Source organism: Passer montanus, unplaced genomic scaffold (assembly GCF_014805655.1).
Source record: "Passer montanus isolate IOZ18808 unplaced genomic scaffold, ASM1480565v1 scaffold34, whole genome shotgun sequence".
Classification (NCBI taxonomy): domain Eukaryota; kingdom Metazoa; phylum Chordata; class Aves; order Passeriformes; family Passeridae; genus Passer; species Passer montanus.
Genome location: NW_024368152.1, coordinates 2,802,572 through 2,816,606, shown reverse-complemented (window position 1 = coordinate 2,816,606; position 14,035 = coordinate 2,802,572). Strand labels below are relative to the sequence as shown.

The following is a 14,035-nucleotide window of genomic DNA, read 5'->3' as shown; positions in this document are numbered from 1 at the left end:
TTATGTACACAGGGATGGGTACAGTATTTTGCTTTGTGTTCCCAGTCTGAAAGCAGTCCTCATCCTGCAGGCGAAGCTATGGTAACAGGCTCTTACAACAGCAGCTAAAGGATAAAAAAAGGATAAAAAAGCAGGGACTGCAAGATCTGCAGCAGAAAATTCTGGCTGAGGCTGACTGTGTCTTTCAAGAGGCACTTGTAGACAAACATAGAAGCTAACAGTTTACAAGATCCTGTGTTTAGTCAAAGAGGAGGCCATTCTGCAGATCATTGACAGTATCCTCAGTCTCCATTCTTCAGGCTAAAATGCATCTATCTATGAATTTATAGTCCTTCCTTCCAAACAGCACTGCTATTTTATGACATGCTTTCTTGAGGAAGACACCAAGTAATTTTTTCAGCTTCATATTTAAGGACAGAATTCACTTGCATCTTAACATCAGAAAATGTACTACTCCATCTTGGCTGAATGACTGGGAGAAGTACTTTTACACACCTACACTGAGACCCAAAAACTTGTATCTCAATACTTTTAATACACTTCAAAAGACTCTATGAATTATGAGGAACTCCATAATTCATATCAGGGCTTTTTCCAGTGTCTTATCACCTTTGGCATAAGACATACACACAGAACATATTTGCTATTCAGATTTGAAAAACTTGACTGTTTTCAGGATTGAGCCTTTTTCTTCCTCTCCTTACTAGGTTAAGGAATCCTACATTATATAGGAATATGTTTTCCATTGGAGACTTCCCTACAGGTTAGAAACCTTGATTCTGAAGTCTCTTTTGGCCCAGAAAGCAGTCTCAGCCTCACATACCTTACTTTTAACTATCTGCCTTTGTCAAGAGAGCGCTTTCTTTGAACAAAGGCTGTTCATCCCATTTCTCCCACAAGCTAAGATGTTGTTTGATTGTTGTGAGGTTTTCCTGGCTTTGTTTTTTGAATTACAAAACTCCAAATTGAGACTGAGTAGAAACACCATGGTGAAATGCTGATATCACAAATTGATTATTTTAAACTTGACTAGCTCCTTAGACAATCTTTCAGTTCTACAAGACTAAAAAAACTTTAGTGACATCTTAAACAGAAAAATTTGTACAGTTCTTTACAGGATGTCTACACAAGGTGGGAATGGCCCTCTACAAGTTTACAATTGGTCTCACTGACATTACACATAACAGATGGTTTTAAGAGCTAAAGTTATTATTACATATTTAATGATGAAAAGAACCCACATATACTATTTGGAATGCAATAACGGAAGGATTTAGTTGTATCCAAGGTCCAAAAATTCTGTGCTTGAACTACTAGGTATCAGCTGCATCTCAGTATGGTTGTTAACCAAAACATCACAGGGAGCTGTACAAAAAACATGGATGCTATCACTTTATATCTAGTGTGTAATAGTAAACTTCGAAATACCAAAGTTTGTCTCAAGACCACTGACATTATTCTCACTGAAACATCATCTATTAGTCTTCAATATCCCATTAGACAAAAAAAATCAGATGCTAATTGCCCTAATTTTACACCATATGTCATATTCTTTATTACATGTTTGAGAACCACAGGGGGGAAAAAAAATCCAGTTTTGCGCTCTAAAGTAGTAGTTGATAAAATATGTCTCCATTCACCTTTTTACTTAGCATTACTTTTTATAGCACATGGAAACCCACTTTGTTATCTAAAACTCAGTAATACAGAATTCTCCTGTCTGTGAGACAACTTTTGAATAGCTGCAGCTTACTTATCATATATCTTACTGATATATATCTTATATATCAGTAAGACTGGAAGGTAGGAAAGGAAAAGAATATAGTGATTAAACACCCCATATCTATGTTTTCATCTAAATTAAGTAGTTGTTACAAAGGGAGAGTTAGTACAAAAAGAGATTGACCTGTGAGCTTCCAGACCAATGCAGCTCATCGCAATTGCAGATACAAAACAGTAACTTATTGCTACAAAAAGCCAACATTTATTTTCTCTTCTTAGCTTAAAAGAAACATATTCAGCTAGAACAAGCACAGTCTCTGTCACATTGCAGTTTCAAATCAGTAAGACTGGTGTTACATCTGTCAGCAAATTCTACATGACTGTGTAGTTGAACAAGAATCTGACAAATAGATCATGCTATCCTGTCTCAACAAAGGTTTTAGAGATCTGTCAGCAGGCCACCTTAATTGCAGCCACAAGTTCCTAGACATCTAATAAACTTGACAGGACAAAGATGGTAAGAAGCTACATAACGACAAGGAGAACACCAGGATTTTGTTCTGCTGTTCATAAGAACCTCATCTGCCTTGTAGCGAAACCCTGCAAAATGTGTATTGCTACTGCAGTCCTGGGAAAACAGAGCATCTTCACGATATTTTCAATTTGTGCATACTATCCACTTTCTACAAAACTGAAAAATACAGTTCTCATATTGCACCATTATCTTTTTCTTACTTGGCACAATCAGACCTCACTGCAAACACCTAAAGATAGCTCATACCCCCTTACTAAAGTTCAACTTTGGTGACTATTATTATTATTAATAATCATAATTCTGGCCACTGAGTTGAGCCAACTGTAAACTACAGCTGCCAGCCAGGAGGGCCCACTGTGCTCAGGAGGGCATCAGGCACGGCTGGGCAAGGGAGGGGATTGACCTGCTCTGTGCTGCTGCAGCCCCATCCAAAACCCTGTGTGCTGTTTTGAGGGCTACAATATAAGAAATATACAGAACAGTTAGAGAGCTTCCAAAAGAGACCTACAAAGATGGGGAAGGACCTTGAGGGGAAGCTGTATGAGCAGCATCTGAGGGCACTTCATCTATTCAGGCTGGAGGAGACTGAGGGGAGAGCTCAGTGCAGTTACAGCTTCTTGTGAGGGGAGGAGGAGGGGCAGACCCCGATCTTTTCTCTGGGGTGACAGTGACAGGACCTGAGGGAATGGCCTGAAGCTGTGTCAGGGGAGGTTTAGGCTGGGTATCAGGAAAAGGTTCTTCACCCAGAGGATGTTTGGGCACTGGCACAGGCTCCTCAGAGAAGTGGTCACAGCAGCAGCCTGACAAAGCTCAAGAAGCATTTGGACAGCTTGGACACATGGTGTGATTCTTGGAGATGTTGCTGTGCAGGGAATTAGACTCCAATAATTCTTGTGCTCCCTTCCAACTCAGTGTACTCTATAATTCTATGAGACTTTTTTTGCTCTCTCTTCTGGACAGATTTGGGCAAGGGAAGGGGGAAGGCTGTGCACGTATAACATCACTGCTCAGAGACCAATCTGAGGCCAACACAGGTGTAAAGTTTCAGAAAGTTTAAATCTTATGTCAGCCTAAATCTGGATGCAAAGAGCATATGGCTAAAAGTGAAGAGCGAACTATGCCACGCACTGGCTAAAATTAAATGTTACGGTAAATAATAGTGGTAATATGGAAAACAGACATCAAAATAGCTGAAAACAGTAAAAATCAAAAAGAAAAACACAAAAAACCTTCAACTCATTCTGACTTCAGATTACTGAAGAGAAAAAAAATTGCAAACACACAAGAAGAAGCAAGCTAAAATGAAGGTCAATATACCAGTATTTAAAAATCAAACCATGAAATTGGCAGGTGTAGTATCACTGAGCACAAAGAAAAGTCCAACAGATTTGTAAATTAAGTATTATTCAAAAGAAATCTTCATAAGGTCGTATTATATAAAACAAATTTAATTGAATTTCTAGACAGCTTTCTTTAAAGAGTAAATATGTCACCCTTTGCAGTGATTTCAACATTTGATTATAACAAAATAAAGCAACTTCTGAAAGCACCTCTAATATACATGTAACAGAAATTGATATTACACCAAACAACCCATCGTGAAAAAGTTCTGGAAGTTTCAATGCAGCTGAATTTGTCATTTCTTCCTAGACATATATGGAGTTTTACTTTAAGCCATCAGCCAACCCATAGAAATCCAAACTTCTTGAGAACAGTTTTCAACCTTTTGAGTTAAACACAACTGAAAACATAAGAAACCACATACTGCCATAACAATCTGTGCTGGTTTTGGCTGGGATGGAGTTAATTTTCTCCATAGTAGCTGGTATGGGGCTGTATTTTGGATTTGTGTTGAAAACAGGATTGATAATGCAAGGATGCTTTCGTTATTGCTGAGCAGTCTTAAGGCCCTTTCTGTTCATTTCTTCCTAGACATATATGGAGTTTTACTTTAAGCCATCAGCCAACCCATAGAAATCCAAACTTCTTGAGAACAGTTTTCAACCTTTTGAGTTAAACACAACTGAAAACATAAGAAACCACATACTGCCATAACAATCTGTGCTGGTTTTGGCTGGGATGGAGTTAATTTTCTCCATAGTAGCTGGTATGGGGCTGTATTTTGGATTTGCGTTGAAAACAGGATCGATAATGCAAGGATGCTTTCGTTATTGCTGAGCAGTCTTAAGGCCCTTTCTGTCATCTACCCCACCAGTGCAGAAGGCTGAAAGTACACAAGGAATTGAGAGGGGACACACCTGGAGCAGCTGACTCAAGGGATATGCCAAACCCTATGCTGGCATGCTCAGCATATAAAGCTGGGGGAAAGAAGGAAGGGAGAATGCTCAGAGTGATGATGTCTGTCCTCCCAAGTCACCATTACAAGTAAGGAGCGCTGCTTTTCTGGGGAGTCTGAACACCTGCCAGCCCATGGGAAGTGGTGAATGAATTCCTTCTTTTGCCTTGCTTGTGTGGATTTTGGTTTACCTATTAAACTGGCTTTGTCTCAACCAAGTGAGTTTTCTCACTTTTCCTTTTCTGATTCTTTCCCTCGTCCCAGTAGCAGGTGAGTATGCGAGTGGTTTTGGTAATAAGTTCCAGAAATCTATTTTACAGCAAGAGCAAACCTAGTGTTGAGCGACAGACATTACACACTGAATGTTTAAAAAGGCAAAATAACTACAGACACACATTAACAGCACACACCACCACCCCACCACTTTTACTAAATAACACAGGTTCATACACCTGCTCCTAAATCCTCCTACTCCCTAGCATGTCTAAACAGTCCCACCTAGCCTTGTGGGCCATTCTATCCCAATGCAAAGTATGTAAGAATTGCTCAAACTTCCTAAGAACAAACCAGCCCTACACCAACACACTCAATCTCCTGAAAAAACCCCAAACAGCCATTCACACAAAACACAGAACCCTCAAGACCCCATCATGTCAGGCTCTGCTCTCTGTGAGCACACGCTCCCCTTGCAGACTTTCTAAATAGAAGGCCATTGGGTGTATCATTTCTGCTTCTTTCACTACCATTTTGGCCTTTCTACTTGACTGCAGTTCTCATCCAGGCATAACACCAAGGTCAGCAACAAAAACTTTTTTTCCCTGCTTCCATAAAAGGTTTCAATGGCAGAGTCAAGTACACTCAGTCTAGTGTAACTTCTACATTTAATCACAAAAAACCCAGCTATTTGTAATTCAGCCAACTACAATCCAAACAGAATTTACATCTTGGTAAGATGTAATAAATCTCTGGTCACATTTTGGTGGGGGAAGCAAGATACCTCTCACAAAAAAAAAACCAAAAACAGAACGGCAGGCATCAAACTCCATTTGCAATCACTATCCCTTACTGATAAACATATATGATGAAAGAAAACACACACACTTTAAAAAAAAGTCTTTTTTCCCCATAAAGCATCAAAGTATTTGCCAAAAAATTATCTTGAGTCTGAAAGACAAAAATAAGAAAAGAATTTGAATAATCTCAAGATTTCTAAAAATCAGTGCTTCTCTGAAATTAGAAAAAGGGAAGAAATGGTGTGCTTTTCTGTGAGAATTAAGATGTTTAACATGTGATATAGCCATTTAAAAAAAAAACAGCAAAACAAAAAAAAACCCCAAAACTAAGGAGCTGCAATCTCATTTCAGCAGGCATTATAATCCTGCCCCAAGTCACCTGAGAGATTAAAATAGCACTTCTTGAAGCAACATTCTCTATGTAAAACAATTTGTCACTGATGTCTATCTAGTGTCCACGTTTGCTTTCCAGTTTAATCTCTCCAGTAGGAAGTCTCCTGTTGTCCCACTAGATCATCCCTTGTAGAGAACAACTTTTCTGTCACTTTTTACTAGCAATTATATCAGTAATGTACACTACACCTGCATCAATACCTTAACTCTACCCTTCAGCGGCTGGGACATGAGTCTCTACACAGGCCTTTATGAAAGCATTATTTTGGGGTGGCAGAAACTTTCAAGAATGATGACTAAAGCTTTCAAGATGCAGTTGTCAATGTTTAACAGAAACAAAACAGGAGTTCAGCTGTCCCAGACAGGATCAATACCTTGTTGACAACACACAGAATGACAGCCCTGTCACAAATCACTGGCACATGAGCAAGTGAAAGACAAACAGGCCCACAAAACTAAAAAAAACAAAAAGCACTTTTTCAACTACTTCTGTCACACCATTTCCTGGCGGAGTGAAGTGCATTTCACTCCTGCTTTATTGGCTTTTCACTATTTAGAGCCTCTTCACTGAAAATTAGACCCATGACCTACAAGCTGTTGACCATCCATTTATTCTGTATTACTGCCCAGTTGCAGGCAAAAAAAAAAAGCTTCATTTTTTCATTGTTCTATTGTAATGCAGACAAAAATCTGACTTCAGCATTGCAACATACTCTTACAAAAAATCAGCAAATCTAACCTTAAAGAGAAGCAGCTAAACAATAGAAAGTCAACAGTTTTCATATATGCTATGGGCTGCACAGGCTGATAGAAAAGGTTCTAAACTGTTCCAGTTTCCTTATGTCCTCCCAGGAGAGCATGTGACATTCTTGTATTTCTCATTGTATTTTCTTCCCAATCTAAAGTCAAGGCTCCTTAGCGTGGCTGAATAAAACATGAATGATTTCCAACCTTACACAGTAAATTCAGACACTCAGCATTACCATTTTACCTTCTCTGACACGCTACCAAAACAAGCAGCTCTTCATCTGACCTTCAGTTCTAAACAATTTGTAAGCTTTAGAATTCAGTTCTCCCATTCTCAGCTCCAGAGCCATGCATTCATTCACAAGTGCATGAACTCACTCTCACTAAGTCACTTTCTTCCAGAAAACATCAATTTGTGATTCACATCCCCAAAGCGCAGAAGCAAAACAGTTACTCCTTCTCTTTTCCTCACAAGGAATCTGCATCTAAACCACAAAGAACACTACTGTGTATTTAAACCTCCTTCAAACGATCTCTACTTGCAGCCGGCCAGCAAACAGCTTACACATTAACTCTAGTGATCAGTTTCACTCTCAAATTGTTATCCTCCCATGAAGTATTCCAGTTTCAGGATGCTGGAACTGTCTGAAAACGCGAAAGCGAAGCACAGGAGGCAAGCATTCAGCTCTCTCAGCTCAGCTCTACTCGATACACATTAAGAACGAGATATTACTTATGGAACACCTGTATTTTGATTATTGTGTTCTTCCTGTGCCGTGTCTTATAAAACATTTCGATAAACAGAATAGACTCAAGCTGTGCTTGGATAGCAGAAGGCTTTTATCTTATTTTTTTGCAAACACAGTACCAAAGCTATTTCAGAGGCAAGCTAACTCACTTTAGGCCGAAATAGAGGGTCACTAACAAGTAAGCACGCACGTATGAGGAAAAAAGGTGTCATGTTAAAATACTTTTTGATCAGAGAAGTAAATTTTATTTACTCTCTCCCTACCCCCAGGCAGGAATAGGCGGCAATGGAGCCAGAGCGGCCGGACAGGGTTGGGAGGGCTCAGCCGCGGAGCCTCCGCGCACCCAGAGCCCCGCCTGGGCCCGGGCAGGCTCCGCTCAGCCCGCTTTTGTCCACCCGCCTCCCCCGCTGCCGGTTCGCCCGGCTGCCCACCGCCTTCCCCCGCGGGAAGGGCGCCGAGGAGCGGAACAGGCGAGTTCCGCGGTGCGCCCGGGCCGGAACACACCTCGGCTGAGGGCACCGCCGCCCCCCGGCTCCCTCCGTCACCAGCCCCGGCGGCAGCACGGCGGGACCGACCACCCCTCACGGCACGGACTCACCGCTCCTCCTGCTGCCGGCCATGGCCCCCCGGGCCCGCCGAGAAGGCTCCGCGGCCCCGCGCCCGCTGCGCTTCCCGTTGGCCGCCGCGCCTGTCGGTCCGGGCGCTGGGCGCCGCCATTGGCGGGGCTGCGGCAGGGCGGCCGCGCGCCGCTGCTCCCGCTCGCGGCGTCTCCTCAGTCCCGACCCGCCGCAGCCCGCACCCGCCGCGTTAATAATGCACTAGAATGTCAGCGCTGAAAAAGGTAGGGAGGGAGGGAGGGAGGTAGGGAGGGAGCCGCCGTCGGGGCGGCAGGCGCGCCGGGATGCTCGCGGGGCGCCGCCGCGCAAGCAGCGGAGGGAACGGGCTGGTGCCGGTGCCGCGGGGACCGCACCGTCGGGGACGGGTGCCTGGGCAGCAGCGGCGGGGCGAGGGCGCGCCAGCCGCGCCGTCGGTTGTGGTGTCACCCCATCACCGGTGCGTCCCGGCGCGGTGCCGCCGTGGCGGGGGTCTCGCCTCGGTGCAGCCCGGGCAGGACGGCTGCGCGGCGGAGCGCCCGATGCCTGAGCGCCCGATGCCTGAGCCCGCGGGCCGCGGTCTGGCACCCTCCCGGGTGGCCGCTCTGCTCGGAGGGAGCGGCGGGGAGGGGGATGCTGCGCGTAGAGCCGCAGTGCTGGGGCGATTTAAATTTTGGCAGCGCGTGATTCTGGGGCTGCCCCGCGAGGAGGGGCCGGGGAGCCGGGGCTGGCGGCGCACCGCCGCCTGCTCCGCTCCCCCCTTTCCCTTCCCGGCCGCCGTGCCGCCCTGGGGACGGTGCGGGTACGTCGGAGGGGCCGCGCTGCTCTGCCAGGCTTGTCCCGGTCCTCCGGAGGGACGGCCCGGCCCCCAGGGGCGGTGGGGCGGCAGCCCGGCAGCCGAGGAGGGGCGGGCGGCAGGTGAGTCCCGCGCGTTCCCCGCGCCGCGGGCGCGCGGGGCTCGGCGCGGCCGGAGAGCCCGCGGGCGCGCAGCCGGAGCGCGGGGGTGGGTGCCCGGCGCGTCTGCTGCGCTGCCCTCGGTCAGCGAGGGGCGATCGCGGCTGCCTCTCGCCACGCAGAGGGCGGCGTGCGCGGGCGGCTTGGCTGAGCGCCTCCGCGGTCCTCTGAAACACCGTCTGCCGGAGAAATAAAATAATTACCCAGTGTCATAATGAGAGCGCAGCGCGCCCCAGCCCGCCTCGCCTCCCGGAGCGGGGCCGGCAAACCGCCCGGCGTCCGCCACCGTCGGGGCGGGCGGTCCCCGCCGGCCCGGCCCGGCCCGGCCCGACCCGCTGCTGCTGCGGGGCCGGTACGGATCGGTCCGGGGCACGGGAGTGGGGAGACCCTTCCAGCCGGCGGAAGCTGCAGAAAAGGGACTTTCTTTTACCGCCCCGCTTTCTGTCGCCTTCGTAACCTAATTCCTGCCGCTGCTGGTGTCCCAGTTCTAAGCGGTGCCGGTGCCGTACAGCTTGGCGTTTAGCCATAAATCCATCTATGAGTGCTTCGGCCTCAACTTCCCTCAGACTTAAAGGGTTCTGATTTACGGCGACAACCTACTGTTTGTTTCCAATTTTGCTGCGTTACGGCACATTCTTACACAGCCTTAATGTGCCTTGGGAGCAGGTGATACTTGATTCTCTTCCAGATTAAAGCGCTGAGAATGGGACCAAGTGCTCCCGTCACCTTCGCTGGTGTGAGCCCAGGATCACGGCTGTGAAAGCAAGTGCCCTTCTTAGCGCTGGAGTGTTTTGTAACTATTTCTCTCTGCTTCACAGTAGCAACACAAGCGGAGCACTAACAAAATTTGAAACACTGGATTACCTCTAGCCATTTAGGTAGTAGACGACTGCAAGCGGGCATCCTGCGAGGAGCAATGGTCACCTCAGTGTGACCCAGTGCAGATCCAAGTGCAGATGATGGAAAAGTCTCATGTGGAGTCTTAGTAAATGAATGTTTTGTACTGTGGGATGTGTCAAGGGGGCATACTGATGGTACTGGGCATTTTAAAAAGCAGCTCGGGGGTAGACCAGAGGATGAATGGTAATATTTTATAATGCACGTGTATTTGAGGTATCAGCCATTCACATCTCTGATTTGTTACATTTCCGTCATTATGTTTTATCCAGAAACCACATAAAATAGGAAGAGTTGAAGTTTTATGTTTCTGTGCTTTCAGCAATAGGGCAATACTTTCAGGTAATTTCCAGATGGTTTGCATAAAACCCTTTATTTCAGAACTGCAAGTTTTAATTTTACTGTGTGCAGCTATTTTTACAATGCTGAGCTGATCATATAATTTATATTTCAGAGGTTCTTCCCCAATCATTTTGCATGCTTTTCAACATGTGTGTTATGTGGTTAAAATGGACTCAGACAATGTTTAATAGTTTTATGAATTACAATGTTATACATTGGAGATTTAATTCTGAGTGCTCGAGGCAGACCCTGTATGATCTGACATAATATTCCTAAATTAAAGAATGCATATATTATGCCATTGTTCAGTAACACATGAACTAAAATCTAGGATTGTCAAAAGAAATTATTTTATTTTAGATTAATTTTTAGCTTTTCATTTTAGTACTATAAAGTGCTATTTGCATTTAATTAGTCATATATCTAGTTTGCACTAGAATGGTATAGGGCATACCTCTAATAATTTTTAGAATTTCCAGTCCCTCTGAAATGAGTTAAAATTCCTGGTGCAAATTGAAATTACACTTAGAGTGAAGTCATAAGTGCTTTAAGCAAGCATTTACCAATCAGCAAACACAGACTGCTCTTGACAGAGGTGTTGAGGAGAATGTGTTTTGTATGTGTTTTTTCTATGTAACACATAAAATCACAGTCAAATCCAAGACTTGCTGAATCAATGATGATAACCACAATGACTTAATGGGATTGGGATTTCACATTTGTGTGTGGCAGGATCCCACAAATATTAATCGTGATACTGTTGGCAATGCCAAGCTGTTGAAACTATAAGTTACCAAAGCAAGACAAAAATTTCAAGGTCCATTGTGGTAAACCAATAGTTATAGTCCAAATTAATTCCAATACATGAAACAACTTATTTCAATAATAATTGCTGCATGATATAAGAAACATATCCCTGAATAGAGGGATTCATAGCTGATCCCGAGGAAAGCTTGCATGTCCAGTTTCCACTGTGTCTGAACATCAAGCAGTATTCTGCCCAGAGGGTGCCCTCTGCAAGCTCCCCTGAACGTTGCCTGTCCTTGTCCACTTATCATGTCACAGTTATGAAAGGGTTTTTTGACAGCAGATGTTCTAATGGGAAGTATTTGTAGATGCAGTCTGGATGACTGAATTTCAGCTTGATTGTGAGCTTTGCCTGGCTAAATTGTGGACTTCGGAGTAATTCTTGGCATGGTTTTTTGTGCCTTAACAAGGACAGTAAAATCTATTTTACACCTGCCTTTGGCAAGAACTTTTTTTCCCTGTTTGTAATTACACACAGTCAAAGCAATTTCCTTGTATAACTACGATAATCCTATGAGAAGTTTTAGTAATAAAAAGAACATAACCCCTCAAATAACCTGCTGATTTTTTATGAGGTGTACCACTGGGGGTCCTTTGAATCTTCATCAGTCAAACAAAAACAGATGTTTTGGTTCTACTCCATGAACAAGACAAGTCTTATTTGCTGCTTCACTTAATCAGTACAGTGAATTTGTTTATATCTAACCATGCATGGTGAATGAGAGGACCACTAATGCAGAAAGTCACTGTTAGCTCATCAATTGCAATTGCATTTAAGGAAGACTTTCAGTTCTTAGATATGTATTACATGGGCCAAAATATCCCATTGAATTGAAAATGTTCTGTTTGCTAAATGGATAGTTTTGTTTGAATAGCTACAGGAAAAAAAATACACATATTAGTTCAGTTTGCCTTGCAAAAATTCATAGTCATCCACGAACCATATGGCTTTCTTACCTCTAGTAGAGAAATAGCTCTCAGCATGGCAGATACAGTATGTCAACAGCTATGATCAAATATAAGTAGAAGTGGGCATGGATGAATCAGAATCTCTTTTAAAGTAGACTTGTTGGAGAACACAACTTCCCATATTTCAGTCCATATATATCTCCATTAAAGAACTATATTTCCCAGAACAGATTATAGTTCATCACAACTACTTTCTGTTGGAGAGGCTGAAATGATTCATTACAGTAAAATAAGTACTCTTCCCATGATATTTATTTAGAAAATGTCAAGTAGCAGTTTATTCATTTAGTACACGCTCAGTTGTGATGAGAGGATGGAAATCACTGCAGTTAGATTTCTCAATCAGTGTTTCCACGCATGCATATATATTTGGTCTCACTTTGCCTTTATCTGTTTCTCACTGTACTCTCTTAAATACTTCTTTTGTGCATAAAATTTACTTATCTTCCATGCATTTTCATTCTGTGTTTGTCACATTTCTCTGTCCTTGCCAGTTTTGAAAATGAACAGCAAATAACTTCCAAAATGGCATTGGCCTTAAGCCCTCTAAATTTTTTGTGGCTTTATAAGCATATAATTCTATGACATAAAAGACTTTCTTTCTATTTTTGATAGTAAAGGTAGCATACACAAGCAGTTAGCAGAAATACATGAGGCATTCCATAGATGAAGGCTTTCGTCTCACAAGGGGAGTCAGTGTCTGTTATCTTCAGGAGATGCTGCAACCACTGTGCATAGATAAATGGACAGTAGTGGAACATCTCAAAAATATGATCAAATGCATAAATCCAACAAGACAAAAATCAGTAATTTAGAGCTTTAGACTTTGCACAAATAATAGAAAGAGCTTAAGTATACTCTAGAGCTTTCTGTCTATCTATAGCTCCCCATCTTGGATCCTTCATAGCTTCTCCTTCTCCATGCAAAATTCTTTTACCACTCTCAATTTTGCATCTTCCATCTTGAATACTCTCTTTAAAAAGTAAATTTGTTATGTCATAAGAAATAAGAGCATTTTAATGTTGTCAGATTGACCTGATCTCATTTTGAACACAAAAGTTCTTGCATTTCAAAGTGTATTCTAGAAAATGGAAAGGTTAAATCTTGATAATGATATTGAAAGCAGTTAGGAAAGCATAAAACTAAGACACAGATTTAAGGAGAAATTGAACACCACTCTAGTGTAGTGGTCAATTAAGGTGCCTTTGATATGTATTTCATCTTGGAAGCTGAGAGGCTGCTTGAGCAGCGTTCAGCCTCTGGCATGCTGCCTTTTGGAGGAAACAACTCTGCATTGTCCTGGAGAGGCAGCAGGTCAGTATTGAGAAGAACAATTCAAAACTATTTTTATTATCTTTCTCCTTTAATTGAGGTGATAATGTATTTTCAGTAATCCCTAAGGTGTGGTGAGGATGCAAATTAATTGTTTAGGCGTTGAGGTGATAATATATTTTCAGTAATCCCTAAGGTGTGGTGAGGATGCAAATTAATTGTTTAGGCTTGTCTGGAATCTACTTTCCCTTAGCATGAAATTTTTTTAAAAAATGCTGATTCTTCATGAAATTGATTTTGTGCATTGGAGGTCAACTGAATAAGTTTCCTGTGATTCTTTGCTTCTTGATGGTATGGCTTGTATTGTGAAACTTTTAAAAGCCTTACTAATGTTATGCAAATTGCATATCATAAAATATCAGCAAAGTCTCCAGCAATTCTCCTAGTTTTTCAACTAGTTTTGCACCAGATAAGCTGGTGACTTTTCAGAAAAAACAGACCCAATATTATTAATGATGCAGATAACCAAGTTACCCTTAAAGGAAACTTTGTCCAAACCATTTCACTCTCACGTGGTGGCTTTTAGAGCTCATGCAGCTGCAGGAATACAGAAGTATGCTATTGTATTATTCTCTGCTTTTCTGGCAGTGAGGAGTAGAATGAACTTCTCAGCTTTCACGCCTGTCTTCTAGTTTCACAAGTAGCCTATAAAAATAACACTGAACAAATAGCTTTAGTCGCCACAA

General features: G+C 43.1%; 2 protein-coding genes across 3 annotated transcripts in view; one reads left to right on the top strand and one right to left on the bottom strand.

Annotated features, from left to right (window-relative positions):
* The window catches only part of ERICH1 (glutamate rich 1), a 66,609-nt gene extending 58,420 nt beyond the window's left edge, over positions 1-8,189 (bottom strand). The window contains exon 1 of the mRNA XM_039715629.1: positions 8,054-8,189. Within this exon, the coding sequence (XP_039571563.1) occupies positions 8,054-8,075 (22 nt within the window). The 5' untranslated portion in view covers positions 8,076-8,189. The remainder of the gene's footprint in view (positions 1-8,053) is intronic.
* A 3-nt stretch (positions 8,190-8,192) lies between these two features.
* The window catches only part of DLGAP2 (DLG associated protein 2), a 446,234-nt gene continuing 440,391 nt past the window's right edge, over positions 8,193-14,035 (top strand). For both annotated transcript variants that reach the window (XM_039715619.1, XM_039715618.1), the window contains exon 1: positions 8,193-8,296. In XM_039715619.1, coding sequence (XP_039571553.1) covers positions 8,279-8,296 — 18 coding nt within the window. In that variant the 5' untranslated portion in view covers positions 8,193-8,278. The remainder of the gene's footprint in view (positions 8,297-14,035) is intronic.